This window comes from Cupressus sempervirens, chromosome 8 (assembly GCF_028749045.1).
Source record: "Cupressus sempervirens isolate cs-2001-9-10 chromosome 8, ASM2874904v1, whole genome shotgun sequence".
Taxonomy (NCBI): Eukaryota; Viridiplantae; Streptophyta; class Pinopsida; order Cupressales; family Cupressaceae; genus Cupressus; species Cupressus sempervirens.
Genome location: NC_143125.1, coordinates 823732176 through 823754161, shown reverse-complemented (window position 1 = coordinate 823754161; position 21986 = coordinate 823732176). Strand labels below are relative to the sequence as shown.

General features: G+C 34.2%; 1 protein-coding gene across 2 annotated transcripts in view; it reads right to left on the bottom strand.

The window, feature by feature from the left end:
- The window catches only part of LOC149544935 (protein NEDD1-like), a 214264-nt gene extending 193335 nt beyond the window's left edge, over positions 1–20929 (bottom strand). For both annotated transcript variants that reach the window (XM_089795478.1, XM_089795479.1), the window contains exons 1-2: positions 20705–20929; positions 8417–8529 (exon numbers count right to left, since the gene is read on the bottom strand). In XM_089795478.1, the coding sequence (XP_089651604.1) occupies positions 8417–8529; positions 20705–20852 (261 nt within the window). In that variant the 5' untranslated portion in view covers positions 20853–20929. The remainder of the gene's footprint in view (positions 1–8416; positions 8530–20704) is intronic.
- Between the last annotated feature and the right edge of the window lie 1057 nt (positions 20930–21986).

Sequence of the window (21986 nt, the reverse complement as noted above, 5' to 3'; positions counted from 1 at the left end):
TTGTCTGAAGCATACTAAGTTAATGAATAAATTCAGAATTTGATGTAAGCCATTTGTTGTTTCAGATTTAAATGTGCAAATTCACATGGCAGATTTATATACTAATGCTTGATATTTATTTGAGCAATGTATAAGGCTAAGGTTAAATGAACTTGCGAACAATTGTTGCATTTTCCAATACCATGTTTTGCAATTTTAAATACCATATATTCAATGATAATTGAGTTGTCTACCAAGTGTTTGTTGAAATGTCAAATGTCTGAATAAGTGGCATTGCTAGACGCGTAACCAAACAAGGTTACTACACATCATCCTTGTAAAATTATTAATAAGAACCTTAAAGTACCTTTCACCATAAAATGTCTTTGTTCTTATAGGACCACTCAAATATGTGGGCGCAATCTCCAACTCAATTGTAGTAGTAAACATTTTGCTTGGAAATGAGCTCTTTTTCTTCTTAGCCATTACACATTCTTTGTAAATCATGTATAGAAGGTTTCACAATCTTAGGTAGATCTCTTACTGCATGTGTTGTACTCATCTTCGCAATGTTATCAAAGTTAATGTGACAAACTCTCTTATGCCATAACCAACTATCATCCACTTTAGCAACCAAACATGTCATCTCAGTAGGATTCAACTAAAAAACATTACCTTTAGTTCTTGTACCTATACCAATTAGTGTGTCATCTTTGTCTTTGATTATGCAAGTTTCCTTTGTAAATTGCAACAAATATCCCTTGTCAACAAGTTGGCCAACACTCCAAAGATTATGTTTCAATCCATCTACAAAGTAAAGATCCTAAGTGTTAGTCTTTCCATCAAGAGTAATAGATCCTTTTCCTTTATTCTAACATGGTGCATTATTTCCAACTCTAAGTATCCCTCCATCATAATTATTGAATTCAACAAACTTATTCATATCTCCAATCATATGATGAGAACATATACTATCTATAATCCAATTAGACTTTTTCTTTTCAACATGTGATACTAAGTCTTTTTCTTCCCTTCTTTTTCAAAACTTTCTTCCTTCATAGAAACAAATTCTATCTCATCATCCTCATCATCACTATCTAGTAAATTTACCATCTTAAAATCAAGTTCATCATCTTCATTAACAAAGAAGCAATCTTTTGGAATTCTAGATTTGTAAGACTTCCTAGGCTTAATCGTCTTCTCTCTTTTAGTACAACTAAATGAATAATGATCAAGTTCTTTACATGTCCAACAAGCAAAAAAATTCTTACATTTAGGTTCCCTATTCATAGATAATGCAAGTCCTTCATCAATCTTCTTGTCTTCTTTTTGTTTTACTCTAGCATAATCTCCACTTGTACTCACACTCCTAGTTAGTGCAGGTCTGTCTCTCCCCACGTAGAAAGCAGTCTCAACTCTAGGTACTCCTTTATGTTTAATCCACAATTCGCATGCCTGCGACTTTCCAAGAAGAGTTTCTCTGGAAAAGTTAGGTGTACAAGGAATAACTTCTTCAATTATTTGTGCCTTTTGATGATAAGGAGGTGTTAAGGATTTCAAAATATTCCATATAATCTCATATTCTGATTTTCTTCCACCACAACTTCTAATCCCTTCGACAATCTTGGATATTCTACTAAAGTGTCCCCTTATAGTTTCATCTTACTACATTTTAGCACCTTGAAACATACATATCCAACTCTGCAATCTAAACTTCTTTGCACACTCATCACCTTCAAATATATTTTGCAATCTAATCCAAATTTCATATGCAAGCTTTAAAGTTTTTACATTTGCATATTCAGATTCTAGAAGAGCTGACAATAGTGCTTCTTTAGCAAGCACGTTTTGCATGAATAGATTTTTAGCATCTTTTACATAAATAAAGCTTATCTTCATCTATTATTGTCTTCTTCTTGGGTGTAACCAACCAAACTTTTGGAACCATGCACATCAAGTGAGTCTTTATCTTTTCCTTCTAATTGTCATAATTCACCCCATCAAACTTCGGACTTTCTTTCCTGAATAAAGTCATGCATCTCCTTCAACTGTTAACCCTGATGCTCTAATACCAATTGTTAGAAAGTAAAGTCCACCGATACAACTTAGAGAGGGGGGGGTGAATCAGTTGTGTGCTTGAATCAACTTATAATAACTTTATCAAATCTAAAACATGTCAAAAGATGCAACAACCATAGAAAAATAATCATACACAATAACACCAGATTTGTTAACTAGGGAAACCCTTGATCAAAAGGAATACCTCGGTGGGAATGATGACCACAAGATGATGTACTAATATAGAAGTTCCTTGTGAAAGAATAGACTTGGTCAGGAGCCAATGAAATACAATTGGTACATATGAGTCCCTGTTAGGAGACTTTGAATCCCTGTTAGGACATTCCAACCCTATTAGGAGCTATGCCAACCCTATTTGGAGTTGATACGAAGTCAATTGAACCCACTGCCCAAATTGCTTCAAGACTATCTTCACTAAACAATCTTCAGGATAACATATCCAAGTACATGAACTGACTAAACAACAACTTCTTTGCCAATACAGTTCCTTCAAAGCTCACAATACATAATCAACATCAATCTCTACTCTGATCTTACACAATTCGCATCCAAAGCTTGCATAACATACCATATGATCTCATAGATGATTACGACCAAGGAAACAAACTCTCCTTTATACCAATTCCTAAAACAAGTATTGAGTCGGTCTTGAGGCTTTCTCAATTTACAATGAGTAGTATAGGACCAAACTAAGATATTACATTACACGTTACAATACAATATACACTTCCCATAACAATATTACAAATAGTTGGTCTCCTGGGAACAACACGTTGAACAAACATCACAAATCTTCACAAAATGAACATTTGATTCTACCACATTAACCATAGCATCCCAAATATGTCTTCAATCATAATCCAAGTCCGTTGAACGATCTTCAGCCTCACCAAAAAGATACAACACAATTACCAATACAAACTTTCCAAAAACTCACTCTAAGGGTAGTCTCCACAAAATCTTTTGTAACTCATGCAAATCTGCATATATCTTTCCTAAACATAGACACAACACCAGAACACATTCCTGAATTCTCCTCTCAATGCACAGAACATAACTCTCTGACAACAAACCTAGTCGAATGAGCCTTCCTCTGCTACTCTGACTGAAATGTCCAAAAAAACTGATATGTTGACATCAATGACAACAACAGCTCTGAATGCAACAAATAAGTACACAATCATCTCTCTGACATACAGACAATTTCCCCCATACAGTCATGCCTCCAGCAACATCAAGCATTCATGCTAACATAGAAAACATTCATAAATAAATTTAAAAAAAACAATAAACGACCATTTTGAGAACTGATCAACATGGAGGGATTGACCTGAAGATTGGCATAACATAAATGGATTGTTATGCAAGAGATATCTATCAATCTTTAACACTCACAAAGAAAAGGGATACAAAAGAGACAAGACCAGAAGATGATGGTAGGATTAAGAAATAATATTATTAATGGAGGAAGTAAAACAATCTAACTACGTTTTACAACCAGTTCAAAGAGTCTTAATCCAACCAGAAAGCACAATCACCTTTAAAGTTATCAGTAGGGGATCACAAAAGGAATAAGAGGGCGGAGTATGATAAAGGAAGAGAGATTATTTTTAAGTAGATCATCGTGATTAGGAAGTGGATGAGTAGAAAGAACAGTGATTTCAGACAATGGACACAAGGTAATGTTGGGCAAACAACAAAAGTTGTATATAGATGGAGTCCCTCATTGAAGATAAATATGACATCTCTTATCAACACTATTAGAGACAAGCATCATCAAATCACTATGGGCAATTATTGAGTGTCACATCAGCCACTACCTGGAGTTCAATTTATATATAGTATATTGAAAGTTCATTACGCATCAACTCTCCTTGCAGACCAATCATCTCCAATATAATATAGGGCATTGCGAGAATGATGTTGCAAGAGATTGGAACATAACCTAGAAAACAAAAGAGGGTCTCTATGGACGTCAACACCCTCATAGTTAGTAATCAGGTCAGTGGTGATTAATTAATGACCCAATTAAAATGGATTAGTCAATCAAAGTAACAATTGTGGAATGATATAATATGTATAATATTGGTTTGACAGTTGCTCCTGCAATTATTAAAGGGTCTATTCTCTCGTTTAAGTGGATTATCTATTTCATTTTATTCATCCTTAATCAATCAGCAACTATTAAAAAAAAATCCACAGGACAATAAGGACATCAATGACAAGCAGATATGCTTCAGCATGCAAGCAAAGACCAAAACGAGGAGCTGAATCAATGGGCTTGGAAGACCAAAGAAATGATATAATAAGGACAGATAGAAAATGATATAATATCAAAGGCATCGATACGTACATATTTTTGGAAGCCACCATAGATCCTTCCATCGTTACCCCATTCTGATCTAGTACAACCGTGCCATAATACAACCCATTAAGAAATACAGGTTTGTCCTTTTGGTTAATTCCATATGTGTTTGGTAATACACAAATTATGGACTGAAATGAAATCATAGAAGTTCCATGACAGTACATGGATAAATGAATTGAAAAGTAGCAGGTCATATAATGACAAATAGAATATAGATAAATAATAGATAGAGAACAGGATGTGAAATGTGAAATGTTCAAAGAATAGAGGAGGATAAGAAAAGTAAGTACTAATCACATGCGGAGAAAATGAGATCCTAATATATAGTTTGGTATTGATCACGCTAGAAGATAATTAAACAATTAAAAAAGCATTAGATACTCTTCACAAAGAAGAGATAAGAAAGGTGAATAGAGTATGTGTATTTATGACAGCATGGAAGAATAAAAAGAAAGATACAAAACAGTATTGATCTATAAAATAAAGGCATAATTAGATATATTCTCTTGAACGATTAGCACCAGTTTATGTATTTATAGATATATAAATACATATCAGGTGTTAGAAGAGATCTGTAGATCGTATTAAACATAATTAATATAAATCAACAGATATGCATGCTAAAATTATTATCAAATTTAGTATCTAAGGAAGGTCAAAGAAGTTTTCAGGGAGAGGCTAGAGTAAATTCAAGCCAATTGGTTATTCCCAAAATAGGGTGAGGATTAGCGACCCCAAGCATCGTGAGGTCATCATCCCAAAAAAGGCTTAAGGGTGTGATCTGTAAACTTTGAGGGAGAGCCTATTGAGGATTGGTGTCCAAGCAATCTGATTACATCCAAAACATCCTTCTAAAAACTAAATTAATAATAAGGCTAGCATGAATGTAATGATCATGGATAGTAAGATCCCTAATCTATGTTAATTTAGATTAAATGCAATCAAGGGATATTATAAATGGTATCAATAACTAAATTAGAATTATATAAATATATGTATTAATACTCAGTCTATTTCTATTTGGCTACAAAGGGAAGGATGTGATGTTATTGTTATCTATGAGTTGCACCCTGACTAAGTTCAAAACTCATGCAGTTCAAAAAACATGGGATCTTTCCAAGCATGTGAGTTACCCAAGTGGAAAGAACCTCTGAAGAAGGTCGACTTCCTAAAGTGTCACCTTAAACTGGACTTTACTTCTTCGAAGGGAAAGGGTTAGGAGGAAGCATAAAATGAAACCTATGATCTAAGTTGATGCACCAAATTGTATCTTTGAGCCTTGACAGATAACCAACACACAACAAAACCAACAATGTAGAAACTCTAACACGCAACCCAATTACAGATTTCTTGCATGAGCAATTAATAATAAGGCTAAATAAGCTCAACCTTGAGAGGAGAAAGATCCTATCTCGCAATTTAAGACTGATTCTTATGACCAGCCAACTCACAACCTACAAAGAACTGTGTATCTTCCTGCATAAAGGCATCACGATGCAATACAACTCTAAGGACAAAGATACATCAGAAGAACTTGTATGAACAACAAGGACACACAATATCAGAAAAACTGAGAAGGCACAAACTATGTAGTACAACCCAAAGGTGTTACAAATCTGCATATCTCTCAAAATGTGTTACAAGAAGTATGCCAGAAATGAGGAAAAGGACTGAAAATAGACACTACGTCTCCCAAATCTGCATAAACCAGAACAACTTTAAAATAAGCCTTCAATTCATATTTATGTTTTTTCCATCCAACTGCATCATTCATGAGGGCCATAAATTTTGGGTCGGATTCAGCTCTCAATGCCAATTTTGAGCCCCTCCACAGACTTCAAAAAGGCAAAAAAGTGACCCAAAAGTCATGCCTCAATAATATCAACATAAATACCCTTCATCAATGCAGTCTTATCCCTCAAAATAGCCCATAAACATCTCTGAAATGCAATAACTTCATCCGACTTTATCCCCATGACCTCAGCACTTGATCAAAAGTGTATATGTTTCCAATAATATCTTCTTTTGACTTAGAAAGCACATGCACCTATTATTGCATAGTTCTCAAAGAACATAATAAATAAGAGTTTATAAAAACTCTCTTATTTCATTTGTTCAACAATGATATTTATGCAAAAAATAAATGCCCCCCAGCACTTTATGTTATTCAATTGTTTAAAAATTCAACAAATGATAAATTAATTAAAATATACATATAGTTAATCAAGAAGAGGCAATAATTAAAGAAGAGACATGTCCATTTTGAAGGCAACCACTCCCATTGACAGGATATAATAAGAAATTCAAATTCATTTCTTTATGGATCATTGAAGAATTATTATCGTTCATTATAAAAAATTCTCTTATCGAACAGGGAGAGACAATGGGGACATTACAACAATTGAGAAAACATTAACATCCACCATACAACAATACAACAGACAAAGCAACTTACACTAAAAGGCAATAAGCAACCTTCCATACAAAGAACAGGTCCTTGAGATTCAGTAAGGCATCCCAAACTCTCATGATAGGTTATGTGATGGCTTTCATGACCAAACTGGGATTTTGAAAGGCTTACTAAGCCTGCATATTGGGTTTTGAAATGGACCCCAAAACCAACCCGAGGTTTTGACTGCCTCCCCCCAACCAAAGACTTGGAATTTTAAATTGCTAGCAAGTCTTTATGTACATTTTAAATAACCATTTGCAGAAAACATGAGTGTCATTTACCCAAGGCAAAACCATATTCAATCCTCCAGTTACTTATAAAAGGTTTACAAAACCTAGTCAAAAAGATTTTCAATTGTTTTATGTTTTAAATAAAATACAAAATGTTGGGATGTGGGGACAGCTAGCCATCCCCTAGTGTTTCTGAAATTTTTGTAAATGTCCCTACGACATTTCTGACCCATCCCCGAATGCCTATGACATTTCTTACTACCAATGTCCTCCTCTTCACCAAGGATACATCCTCAAGTTACATAGTTTTTGAATAACCATCCAAAAATAAATTCAACGAATACATATTCCTAGATTTATGACTTGGTGAGAGCACATCTTATGAAGAACAAATCCTTCACTTGAAATGAGCATTCTTTGTTTGATATGAATGCTTTTGATTTGTCTGAATCTCATGGCCAACCTAAGCATTGTCAGGGTAAGGTGACAGTCCTATTTTACTTGATAAGGAATTGCTAGCACCCAAGCTGCAACCAAGGCATTTAAGTTCATATCCTGACCCTATAATTCTTCACCAAAAACTCTCGCATGACTAATAAAAGTTCATTTCACAAAAAACATAAACGCACCTCCCTTCCTTTAGTTATCAAGCCCCACTAAAGATTGACACCCACACAACAAAGCGTTATCACCAAAATCACAGTTTTTTTCCATAAACTGGGTCGACGGGTTAGCCAGGTCCACACAACAAAGCGATATCACCAAAATCACAGTTTTTTCCATAAACTGGGTCGACAGGTTAGCCAGGGGGCTCTAAAAACTTACTCAAGCATATTCAGATCAATAATTTTCAAATCATAACCTTCTCCAAATATGGTGACTATAAAAAGTTCTATTGCCAGATTTATTATGCTCTTTCCCTCTTGCAATGACAATCAAATTCCCTGAAAGTGAAAGATGTGTCTCTGTGGTTTCAACAACTAGCAGTTGCAAATTACAATTGTTTAAAATTGCTCCTAAATGCATAACATTGAACAAATAGAAGATGCCATCCTTTCTTAATTCAGTCTTGCTTCAAATAAATGCACATAAGTGTTAAAGCAAAAAACTATGTCGAATGAAAAGGGTGGATCTGAAAATCAAAATATAGTAAACCATTAACACTCAAGATAGCTTAAATGTCGAAATAGTGAACCGAGGTTATAATTACAGTCAAGCTACCAATTTTGTAAATAGCAGTCTATTGACTATGTTTCTATAAACATAAAGTAATAGGCACTTTCAGCTTCAGAGGTTCCAAAAACTTACATCAATATTACCCACAACATCACTTCCAAACTGTGGTACCACTCCCAAGCTCTGCCGACCCACTTTCCAAAGAGATATTTTGTTATCTTCTCCAGCACTTGCAACAACTAGATCTGCATCCAATTGCTATTACATTACTTCTTGTAGGGAAGAACCAGAAGATAAAGGGAACCATAAATAAAATTATCATAAAATATTACTTAAGTGTATCATATCATGGTTTATTACAAATCCTCAAAGCTTTAAAGATTATATAAACATCGCCTAGTGCCATATAACGTTTGATGTATTTTCCTACCAAGAAGAATACTGATGATGTTTCTGTAAGCTTCATCTATTGAATTAGGAACAACGAGATATGTTTTTTTTTCATGAATCCTTTACATGAAATAAGGCATTTGGTTTATAAATCATTTGTTATACCCATGGTTACAAGAGAAACTTGGCAAGCAGATTTTTTACTCAAACTTGATTCATCCGAGACTTGGCTAAGGCTCAACAAATTGAAAAATACTGATGTATACAGATTTATTTTAGATTTCAATATTTTACTATGCATCCATCAATGAATCAACTTAAAAGACATAATACACCCTCATCAACTAGAAACAAGTTTGATCACATAAACAAGCATAAATAAATTAAACAAATACAAAAGTAGATCTGAATTGAAGGGCACATAATTCTAAACAAAGAATATTCTTAAGTGTTTTAGGTGTGGAAAACTCGTGAATTATTTTCTTGGAATCAGAAACAAAAACCACAATATCAAATTTTAAAATAATGGTAAAGAGGAGCTTGTATCACTGTTAAGTCCCTCTTTTTGGACTAAACAATTAATAATATTATTTTAAGTTAGGAAAGGTGATTTCTAAAAGGGCAACTTTATAACAGTGTTATAATTGAAATAAAAGTTGTTTCTAAAGACTAATATTTAAATTATGTCCTTTAAAATACTTGAAAAATAAAAACAGAATAAAGTTTTCAAATTCTTGGAGAGAAATTTAAATCCAAGGGCCCAATTTGGAGGCCTATATAAAAGAGGCAACTAACTTCATTTCATCATCAAGACTTTATTTGTCATGGTCCACTTTCAAATTTATTGTTCAAATATGCAGCCAAGGACAAAAACCCTTGGTTGTTTTCTGATGTTTAGAAGGATGAAAACCCTCATATCCATTAAGGATGTTTCATCTGGAAGTCACAATTGTGCTAATTTGTTGAATATTAATTGAAGAATTGAAGCCATTTTAAGTTGCTGAACTCGGAGAGCTTGTTGCTGAAATTCTTGAGTTATTATATCTATTATTCACTGATTATTAATGGATGATGAGCTGAACAAATAAGGGGCAGCATAACAACCTTATCACATCATATTTTGTGTAGCAATTCATAGAAAAGGAGATCACAACAACCCAACTGCCATTCATTGGGAGGTTTCATGGATGAATAGGAACTGATCATGAGCAGATTGCATCAGTCCATGCCTACTAATAGGTCCAGCCAACATCATATAGTTTGACTAAAAGAAGATTCATTGATCAATTGTGGAACAACGAAGGGGTCTGAGATACTAAAAGATCTGCCCACAACTTAATTATATTCATTATCCAACAATCAATCTAATACTCCAAATCTATTGTAGGACTTTTGATTAGTCGCTATCTCTCCTATGTAATTTTGAATTTGCACTTCCAAACTAGTATATTTATATCCATACATATTCCAATTTTGTGAATGAATAAAATATTTGGAGTTTCCTATATTGTTACTTTCATTTTGATGGTTTTTGTTCAAGGTTATCAAATGTAGTTCTACCTTTCTATATCTATATTATTTTAGCTTGTACAGTGTCGAAAATAACATAGAAAAATTCAGAGAATATAGAATCAGAAAAAACAAAAAAATTATACTCGAGACATTACAATGGTATCAAACCAATGATCTTGCCAGCTTATCTGTGGAAATTGATTTGTTTGATGTAAAGCTTGTTAAACTTACGTTAAGACTGAGAAGAGAGGGGGCTAAATCAGTCTTAAACAGATCGTATATCTTTTACGACACCAACACTTATCAATTTTCTTTATCCAACTAGATATCAATAAATAATATTGCAATGACAACAAGCACATGAACGCCATATTTTTATGTTGAAAACCCAATGTGGGAAAAACTATGACAAGAATCACACTCACTATATAAGTAACAGATTTAAAATGTTTAGGTCATTGGCCAAGAAGCTCACTGCCCCTGAAAAGGACTTGCAAGCTATGGCACACTGCCCCAGGGCAAGCTGACTTGCAAAATTGAGACAAAAGATACCAGGGCAAGATATAGGTTGGTGCAAGCTGCCAAAAGAGTCACTAACTCCTAACAAGCACAGGGCTTTGATGAATTGAAGAAATGTAGGATCTCTTGATCAGCCACTGTAACATATCTGTCAAACCTAGATACTTGCACCTCTTCTCTTCCACATTTGTATCATACTGACTTCACATCTGATCCACACTTAATCAACGTTAATCCATACCAATTCACACACTTCCATACTCTACTCAACCCTGTGCATATCTACATATATCAACCTGATCATCCAAAATCACAACTAGGTTGCCCATAATAAAGATAAGCATTATTTACACAAAGTCAGCCAACACAAATACTTATACTCAATGCTGTCCAGGGACCCAAATACATCATAACACGCCTTCCGCAAATGATTTGAATGAAGCGCATGCAATGCATCATCCTTCAAAGTTGGTACCAAAGGTAACGTATAGCAAAACATAAGAACACAATCACTGGTTGGCCCAAAATCATTCTCCAATACATATAACTCTATGTGGATCTTATACGCCATGGCAAGATCCATATCAATGTCTTAATTGTTCCTCCAAAGCATATCTGAACCGATAAGTCATGAATCAAATCATCAAAATCAACTAAGTCAGCCAAAGACCAACATAAACAATAATGTCAAACACAAAACAACATAACTTTAGTTGCAAAAAAAACAAACATAAGAAATCTCAACTAGGCACTACACAAATGTTACAAATATATCCACCAAGTCGTGCACCCAAAAACATCAATTTAACGTATTCTCCGGACCTCATACCACCATTATTGACAGCCGACCCCACCCTCAACAAATAGTGAATTCAAAATCTGAACTTTTGTGGTCCTAAAAAAAGATCAGTGCAACATTCATAAACGATATATGATAACATCAAAACCTCAACCCACCAACTTCTTGTGTCAAGCAATGCAAAGTGTTCTTGGACAAGGACTTTGAAAACTCTTTATTATCACCACCAAACATCTAAACAACATCTAAACATCCAATATTGAACCTTGACAAGATTTCAAATACACTTTCATGCATATTTTGACTTCCCATACAGCAAATAGCACTCTGTGCACACAATAGGTTGACAACACTCCACCAGGTATACAACACTTTATCAAGTTGACAATCATGATAACACCAAACACATTCAATAGTCAAAATTGAACACATGAAATTCTCCAAGCAAACACCAATCCAACATATTGACATCAAATACAAAACTAAACACATATTGCTAACAATCTCCCTCTTTGTCATTGATGGAAACACTAATCCAAACCAATAGCAAACACAACCTAATGAGACTCTACACGTTAACATTGAACACATATAATACTTAATATTGATCTTCATTAAGGCAAAAACACGTTGGCATCAACGAATACTAAACATGTATTGCTAACAATCTCCTACTTTGTCATTGATGGCAACACAATTAACAACCAAGAGAAAACACAAGCTAGTGACACTTTATTTGTATTGTAATTCTCTCCCCATTTGACATCAAGGAAAAAGGAGGCGAAAATTGTCCTCCTTTAATAAACTTCTAATTTGCAACTCACATTTTCATGAATCAATTCAGAAAGGCTTTCATGTCATTCATCATCTATTTCATGTCATTCCTTAATCTATATGTCACATGGGTGGGGCTGCTAAGAAAATAGTACGGGAATGAAGAAGGCAGGTTTGACAAACTTTCTTTGACAAAGAGTTGCGGGGATGAGGTTACCCCAACTCAGGGTGGGTTCCAGATCAACTTCTAGTGCTCCTTGATCTCTAACTGCTGCTCGTGCTGCTTCATTAGCGGCGCAATCGTAGTCTGCTGGAATAAACTCTATTGGAACTGGATCCCCGTATCCTCCCACACCCCAACTAAACTATATTAGCAGCCGCAGCCAGGGGAATATAATAATAGGGCTCGATTCCCTATATAATATGGGGTCCCCATATCCATAAAATTATAGGGCCCATAAAATTATAGGCCATAAAATTTTAGGCTGGGGTAGGGGCCTACTAATGAAGAAACCTGCTAGCCCATCAGAATGGTAGGGGCGGGATGGGTGGGAAAAGATTCAAAATACCATCCCCTAAAATATATTATTGCGTTACGTGGTCTCGACCCCTACCATTTTATAGGCAACATATTTTGATCAATTTGGATTCACTACTCGCAGTAGCCTACCCTCCCCCTCTTGAGTACATCTCTAATAGCAACAACACTCCCCTTATCAAAAACAATCCATCTAAGCAAAAAGTTCCTACAACTAGGAAATCACAACCTACTTTGCTCTTGTATTGTCCCTTTTTATGTGATTTGAGATACTATAGAGATTTCCATAATTCTATGCTTGTAACTTAATTAAATTTTTTATTTTGATACTTAATTCCAATGGCAGATGCTAAGTACAATGGAAATGAATATTAATTCCAAATGTATACACTAAATTATAATGGCAAATAGTTACTACTTCCAAATGGATACGCTTCCAATCAATTATAACAGTATTCACAAATGTTGTATCTAATATTGCAATAAAATATATACTTGATAACCTAAATGGATGTCTCAGATATGTACTATTAATGCATGTTGATATACAGATTGATATAATGGCAATGGTGTCTCTAATGTAGAGAATATCGAGTACAATAATAAATGGATATTGTATAGGTTGTGTGATCAATCTTTATCTTTATGCATTGTCAATGAAGATATCTCCAATATATATTGAATTGATTAAGCTTTTGGATGATGTCATCTTCGATATTAAATATAAATGCTTGCACCCTTTTATTGCTTTTGGCAATCGATTGCTCTAGCAAAGCAATCCACAAGGGATTGTTATATTTTATATTCTTGAGTCTTAATTCAATAATGCCCTTTTGCAATGATCCACATACATACATGATCGATCAAATGAGTGTTGGCAAAATGTTCAGCACTCCCCTCGGGATTCATGACAAGGGCCTAACTACCTCCTATCTACAAATTTGAGTGATTGTATCAATCACTGACAAATTGATATTTTGGTGCAATGACAACCCCACTCTAACAAGTGATACCAAAGCTTGGTCACAAGTTCAAATCCTCAGACCCCCGAGTTAAGCTAAGGGCGAGATTGTTGGCAAAATGTTCAGTGTCCCCTTGGGATTCATGAAAAGGGCTTAACCACCTCAAGTGTACTATAAGTTGCGTGGTTGTCTCAGGCACTAACAGATCAGTCTTTTGGTGCAATAGCAATCCCACTCTAGCAATGAAGAGGCATGAAAGAATTATCACATATCATCATTATAACAAATCAAGAGTCACCAATATTCATCACAATAATCAAGATGATTATTGTGGTGAATGCCATTAATCATATGTTATGAATTATTAATGTTAGACAAATTATGTGAATCAACTAAGTATGTAGCTATTCAAAAGTGCAATAACTAATGGATCAACTTAGTGTGAACTGTTAATACACACAAAAATGGAAAGATAGATTGGTTGAGTATGATGATGCAAACTGATGAGGATCAACTATGTACGGTAATGCAATGCAATCAAGATTTATGATACAAATATGATTATGCAAAAATAATAAAATGAGGCAGCAATGTTATAATGAGATGGCGTGATCATGCAATTACATTAATATAAATGTATCTCTATATAACATGGTTATACACCCATCATTATAGTAATGCAATGTAATCAAGATTTATGATACAAATATGATTATGCAACAATAATAAAATGAGGCACCAATGTTATAATGAGATGGCATGATCATGCAATTACATCAATATAAATGTATCTATGTATAACATGGTTATACACCCATTGTGTATGTACGTATGTATGTGTGTGTGTATGATAGAACTGAATGTTATGCATATGTATATGATGGAGTAAATAGAATGTCATTGATGGATGCATGCAAGTTGATGGCATTCACACAGTGCACACATAATGTGATCACATGATGATGGTTGCCAAAATCGATCAAGTCATCGGTCCATCATATAGCCCCCAAGCTATGGTGGTGTTTAGTGTTTACACCATGTGTACAACAAGATGCTAATACAATATGCTTTGCCTCTATCGTATATGATGGCACTGGATCTTGCTTCTTGCTTATCCAAGAGCTATCTCCAAGGAAAAATGCACCACCACTTGAACTTCTTTAGTCATCTGTACATTTAGCCTAATCAACATCAATAAAATATTTCAAAGAAAAGTCATCATCCCTCATGTACCATAATCCAACATTTGAAGTTTCTTTCATATATTTGAATTTATTTATTTTTTGTTGCCTTCTCATGAGATTGCTTGGGACTAGCGTGATATCTTAAAACCAAATAGGCTGCATTCATAATATCTGAGTTTGAAGCAACCAAATACAACAACCCACCAATCATAGATCTATTGAACTTCTGATCAACGTCAAGAAATCCATCATCCATCCCAACTAGTTTACAGTCCTCTATTCCACATTTATTTAACATCTCCTTAACATTGTGCTCTTAAATTCCCAACTAAATTGATTAATAATGTGGGAATGCACAATCAATAATACAATTTTCTTACAACAAGAATAACTAAAAAGGAAAATTAAAAGTGCTTCCATGCTTGAGGTCGTACAAAATTGGGAAATGATACCCACGAGCTGTTCTAAATCTACCTTCAAGGGTCAAATATCCCATTACATGAACAACATCAATAGATGCTCCGTACTATACACATTCTAAAATTTGTGCACTTTTCATCTTCTTCCGAAAAAGTGTAAATTAAACTTGATGATTTTCCTTCTCTTCGTCACCTTGGCCCTTTCATACTTTACCCTTGCGGCCCTCACAATTGGCTCCTCAATCACCTTGAAACTTTAACATAGTCTTAAAAAAGCGCCTTCTAATATTTAGCTTCCTCAATAGTTGAATTACCAAAAAGAATAGTATCATCAACAAAATTTTGATAAGAGGAATGAGCTCAAGAAGCAACTCTACTACATTAAAATTGTAGAATTGATCAGCTTCTAGAATTTATACCAAGAAACTTAACCACTATTCTAAATAAGGGGATAATGGATATGCATATCTTAAACCTATTTCAAAGGAGAAAATTGGTTGTGTATATCATTAACCAAAGCAAAACAATTTAGAGTAGTGAAACAAGCCTTGACCAGTAGCATATATTTTTCCACAGCAAGTCAAATTGTGATATTGCTATCAGGGTTTAACTGTGTAGTTTTTTAGTCAAACTCATTGACTCATGTTTCATGAGTAGTGATTCACACATTCCCATCTCTCATGAGAATAAATGGAACACTTAACACTCATTGGATCTAGGTGATGCTCACAACGGTGAAGCACTGAGACTTCCCAGGAGCTCACCCATCCCAATACTACTCCATCTTGAGTGTGCTTAAGTACAGAGTTTTCTCCATGGTTAAACCCACCCTACTTGCAACCCCATTTGAAAAACCTTCACCAAGTGTTGTGGCTTATAAATTATTCATAAGGAAACCCCTTAAGCTCATCAATTGATAAGTAGGAGATATTTTTCCACAGCAAGTCAAATTGTGACATCGCTGTCAGGATTTAACTATATAGTTTTTGAATCAAACTCATTGACTTATGTTTCATGAGTATAAATTCACACAAATCCATCTCTCATGAGAATAAATGGAACACTTAGCACTCATTGGATCTAGGTGATGCTCACAGAGGTGAAGCACTGGGATTTCCCAGAACTTCCCAAGAGGTCACCCATCCTAGTACTACTCCATCTTGAGCACACTTAATTACAAAGTTCCTTCACCAAGTATTGTGCCTTATGAGCCATTCATTAAAAGGCCCCTTAAGCTCATCAATTGAAGAGTAGGAGATATTTTTCCACAGCAAGTCAAATTGTGATATTGCTATCAAGATTTAACTGTGTAGTTTTTGAGTCAAACTAATTGATTTGTGTTTCATGAGTAGTGATTCACACAAATCCATCTCATGAGAATAAATATCCCTTGGAAACCAAACTTATGAAGAAAAACCAAGAGGATGGGCCTAGATACTCTAACATAAACTTTAGGGATATCAGTCTTTAGCATGATACCAAAGTTTTGTTTATGCTTTCCATAGAATGGATGAATTCATGTATAGTAAGAACAGCATCTAAAAATTACATGTCCGAAAGAAAACCTTTTTGATTGATGAAAAAGAAAAGATGAAAGAAAGGTTTAACCCTATTAAGGATTGCCTTAAAGAAGATTGTATAAACCATATTACACATGTTGATAGATCTATAATCCAACAAGGTAGTTGCCTCTTCCTTTTTAGGGAAAAAACAATAAAAGAAGAATTAAGATACTTCAAAAGCTTATCAGACCTGAAAAAAGTCTCTTGCAACCAAATGAAGATCATGACAAGCACTCTCCCAAAACTCCTCAAAAAAGAGAGGAAAAACCATCCAACCCCAAGAATTTAAAAGCGCCAAAAAGAAAAACAACCCTAAATTCCTTCGTTCAAATGTCCTTAATTGTCTCAACATTGTTTCTTTATCACGTTAGGAATCACATCTAAAATGTCTTGAAGTCCACTTAAATCATAGTTGTTGCCAAAAAGACTTCTTTGTAAAAAGAAACAGCAGCATCAAAAATGTCTTTCTCAGAGTTAAAAATAGTGCTATCCTGTTAAGTCAAACGTCTAATGACATTTCTCCTTCTATGTTTTAAGATGTAATGATGAAAAAATCAATGTTCTTGTCCTCTTTAGTTGCCCATTGAATACTATATTTATTCTTTCAAAATAATCTCCTCTACTCTCTTAAGCCTATACCATTCCTCTCGCAATTGTTTCTCCTTAATACAATTTTTCATGTCATTCACATTATCACCCATTCTATCTTGAATATATTTTAGATCTCATGAGAACTATTTTTTCTTGTAAAATATATTTCCAAAAGCCAATCTATTGCAGCATTTTACTCTTTTTTAACCAACTTAATTTTCTAGCCCAAACAAAACACTGGAGTTCCTTGTAAAGATGTATTCAACCAAATCTCAACTAGCTATCCAGTTGAAAGGACCACATTATTTCATACATAAACGGATGCAAACGCATTGAAGAAAAAGTGGATTGTGACAAGAACCCACTTTGGGGAGATATATTAGAAAGGATATTCCATGCATTCAAAATCAAAAATGAAGAAACACACACACACTTATGCTAAGAAGGGGCGAATCAATATAAGAACAACTTTTTCAATTTGTTACTTTAGTGATCATAAGCAACAATGAAAACATCCACAAAAGTAAGATTCAACAAATTAGAACACAAGATGAAACACAATTTTATGTGGAAACCCTTGTATGAGAAAACCACAGCAAAATTTTTCTTTATTAGAAAACTCCTTACAACTTCATATGTACAAACCTCTTGGAGACACCAATTCCCTCCAGTGAGCACCAACTCAATAAGAGACACCAATCTCTTTGTGTAAGAGACTCCAACCTCTTGAACTTGCACAATAAAAGGCCTCAACCTTCACAAAGTTAAGTGATTATGATATTTCAATCTTCCCTAGATACCTTCAAAACCTTAAAAATTCGATACCCTCCACATGAATCTGCTTTGAATTTCGCTCTTTAATCTTCACTTGGATTTGCAATATGATCTTGAAAAGTATGCTTAGAAATCTTCACATAAAAGTATAGCGTGAAACATGGAAAAGCACAAGGAAGCATATATGGCTTCATCAATTTAAGGTTCTCTAACAATGCTGCCATCAATGTGGCAAGAAACACATGTTAGGAGTATTTGCTCGCATCAATGACAAATGCATGGAGAGGGCAAGAGAAGCCCTCTCCAAAAGAAGAAAAAACAATTTTGGAAAAATAAAAGAACAATGATGCAAATTTCGATGCGCCATACTTTCAAATGGGCAGACAAATTGAAGGAACTGCACCCTCATCTACACTCTAGCAGAGCTTTGAAAGGTGAGATGATGTTTTCAAAGTCAATTGATGCCTCTAGTAAGCTAAAGAATTCAAAAAAAATCTGTATAATGTTGAAGGAGCTTGTGTTAGACTTGGGCATTGAAAAAATAGTGCAAGTCGTAATGCAGCAGCATATCTGATGACAAAGAGATCGCTTCAACAGAGGCATCTAGCACTTCTATGACTCCTTGGGCTAGCCATCACTTGAATCTTCTCATAGAGGACATACAAAGTTGGTTGGGCAAGACTGGTGATGAAAGAAGCGAGGAACCCCCGCCAAGTACATCTACAATCACCCTTGAGTTCTTAGCTTGATGAAGATCACACCCACAAGGAAGAGCTCGTGCAAGCAAGCGTAATACAATCTGCAACTAATTCCTCACCTTGCAAAGCATTTGTAGTTTGTCAACATCTTTGAAGCAAATGTTTGTAAATCAAGCATGCACTAGATTTATTAGTCAATTTAGGCTAACATAGAAAAAGTCATAAAAACAATTTCTGATGATGACTTTTCTTTAAGAGAGCTATAAAGATAAACAATGCAACACTAAACTTCATTTTAAATTTCAAACTGGATCCATTAATTTCTATATTTTTAAGTATTTAAATTTTATCATAACAATGTGTTTACAAGTGTTGGAGTCTTTGGTGAGTAGTATGTATGGGTGTAGGGAGTAGAACAAAAAGCCGAGCAGGCCATCCAAAATTACTGAAGGGAGATAATGCCAAAGTTGAATTCATTTTGGAGATCATTGAACTGAAGGTGGAACAATCAACTCCACCAACCCATTCATTAAATGCTGCTATCTAAACCCCAAGTTGTAAGTATGATGAATATTATTTAGAAGGTTGTAAGTATGGCATCTAACATTTAGAAAAGGGACCTAATTATTGAGGGGTTGCATAAGTTGCTATAAGTTCCCTTGAATTTAAAAAATAAACGATCCAAGATGATCAATTCTAAATGAAAACAAAGAATAGCATCAAAAGAAACATCTAGGAATAATTGTAGTTGTCCATAATGTTTAAGTCCAATGACGGACTCTAAACTGCAAATTGAGGAATAGCCATCACAACACGTTATTTGCTTGCAATTGAGCACAAATTTAACCTACCGCACATTTCAAATTCAGGAGCTCAAACAGAAAATTCTTCCCAAAAGGCATTACAGCATATCAAAGTGCATAATGTGCATAGATATCAACTCAAAGCTAACCTAACTGTATGACAAACTTCAAAGTCCCTCCCAAAAAAACAACCATCCACATGTCAAAATTCTTCAAGATAAAGAGGATCGAAACCAATATCAAGCACTGTTTATAGGCCAAAATGATAATAATAATCTTTTTGAGATTCAATCTTTTTTAATTTCGAAGGAGTTTTTTCCGGCATAGACATTAAGGGTAGCTCTTTCTATAAGAGGTTGTGATGTGATTGTAAAAGGAGCATACACGAAGAAAGTGATTCACACAGGACTCGGACGTAGACATCCTTCTGAACCCAGAGATGTTCCCGGTCACCCTTAATAATCTTAATATAATATATCATGATAATGAATCTTGTAGAAGATTAAAATGCGGGTGAAAAAATTACTAAAATGTTTGAATAATCAACCATGCAGCTTTTGCTCTGAGCTGTCTCCTAATAGTGGTTTTAAAACATTTGTTTAAAGTCAATATCCTATGCTAGCCTTGGCCCCCACACATCAACCAGCAATTCTTTTACCACAAATCCATCCGTTGTACTTAAATTAAATATTTAAATATTTAAATATCAAAATTCTGATGCCCTCCGATAGTTAAATTTTAATTCATAAACACTAATAAGTCTCAGCAGCCAAGAAGTTCATTCAAATTCCATTATAAAGCTCAGCATTCATAGAAGAAGTGCATTCGAATTCAAATTCTCGATAAGAAGAAAATATATAGCATGTAATTAGGAACAAAAAAATAAAGAAATTACTAGTATGGTTCCATTTGACTTGGAAGATCTTCTTGCCAGGCGTAGGCGTGTATTGTAAAATGCAAGGATCGCGTGCACCGTCTGATATATCAAATATTTTAATTGTGTCTCTTGCGCTCGTTGCCAGCATTGATTCAATTCCCGCCATCAATCAAAGCCTCATTATAAACAAAGAAATGAAGAATTTCTGAGGGAGAATTTTGAAATGCAGGGAAACGCTCTGTGCCGTTATGACACGATGGCGACTGGCTTTTATTTACGTTGTAATATGAGGGAATGGAAAGGGATGGAATTAAGAATGTGGTGAAAGAGCTTTTTTATAAATTAGGGGATTATTGTATTCAAATTGTTTTGCTTTTTCAAACAATTAATAGAGCTTTATTTTATGGGTTCATAATTATTGGTAATAAATTTTGTGACTTGTAATATTCATAATGTTCAAATTTAATTTATGTTTTAATTATTTATTTGTAATATAGTAATTATTGTGTAAAATAATAAATTTTATATCAAAATTGATAAATAACATTATTTTAGTTTGCATCAATTTATATTTCTTTTTAAGGTTTAGATTCAATTTTAATTCTTTCTAAAAAAAAATTTAAAAATCTAAAGTTTTGTATTTTTTATTTTATTTTTTAATTATAAATTTATTCTCTATTTAATTATCTAGAATTGAGTTTTAAAGTACAAATTGTTTGAATTGCAATTTAAGGTGGTGAAGCTAAATATGCTTAATAATTTATCCACATGGAAGTTTTTGTGATCAACATGTGAAAGCTTTATACTTGAGATTTTTTCAAAAGAAAGTCACATTCATAGTTTAAGTTTAAGTTAATGCCCCTCAGTCCTTGGCTTTAAGCCGAAGAGGTTTCAGGCATATGTGGGCCCATATCAAATTCCTAAATCTTTCAGTTGTGGCCTTTGCTAGTTGGTAGCTCGCAAGCCTCAAACCTAGTTGGGTTGCCTCGTAGGTTTGAACCCTCCATCAAATAAAAAGTTTTAAGTTAATGTAAAAGAGTTAGATATGTAGTTCAAATGACAAATACATTATAGTGATTTATGTGTGAAATAATAAATTTTGTATGAAACTTTGTGATCTAGATTAATTTTAATTTTGCCTTTAAATTTCCCCTTCATTTAATCATTTAGAGTTGAGTCCTAAAGTACAAATTATTTGAATTACAATCTAAGTTGATGAACGTAAAGGTGCTTAATAATTTATTTGGAACCTTCTGTTGGAAATATTCAAGACTATGCTAAGTTACTGGGAGGGGAGGGG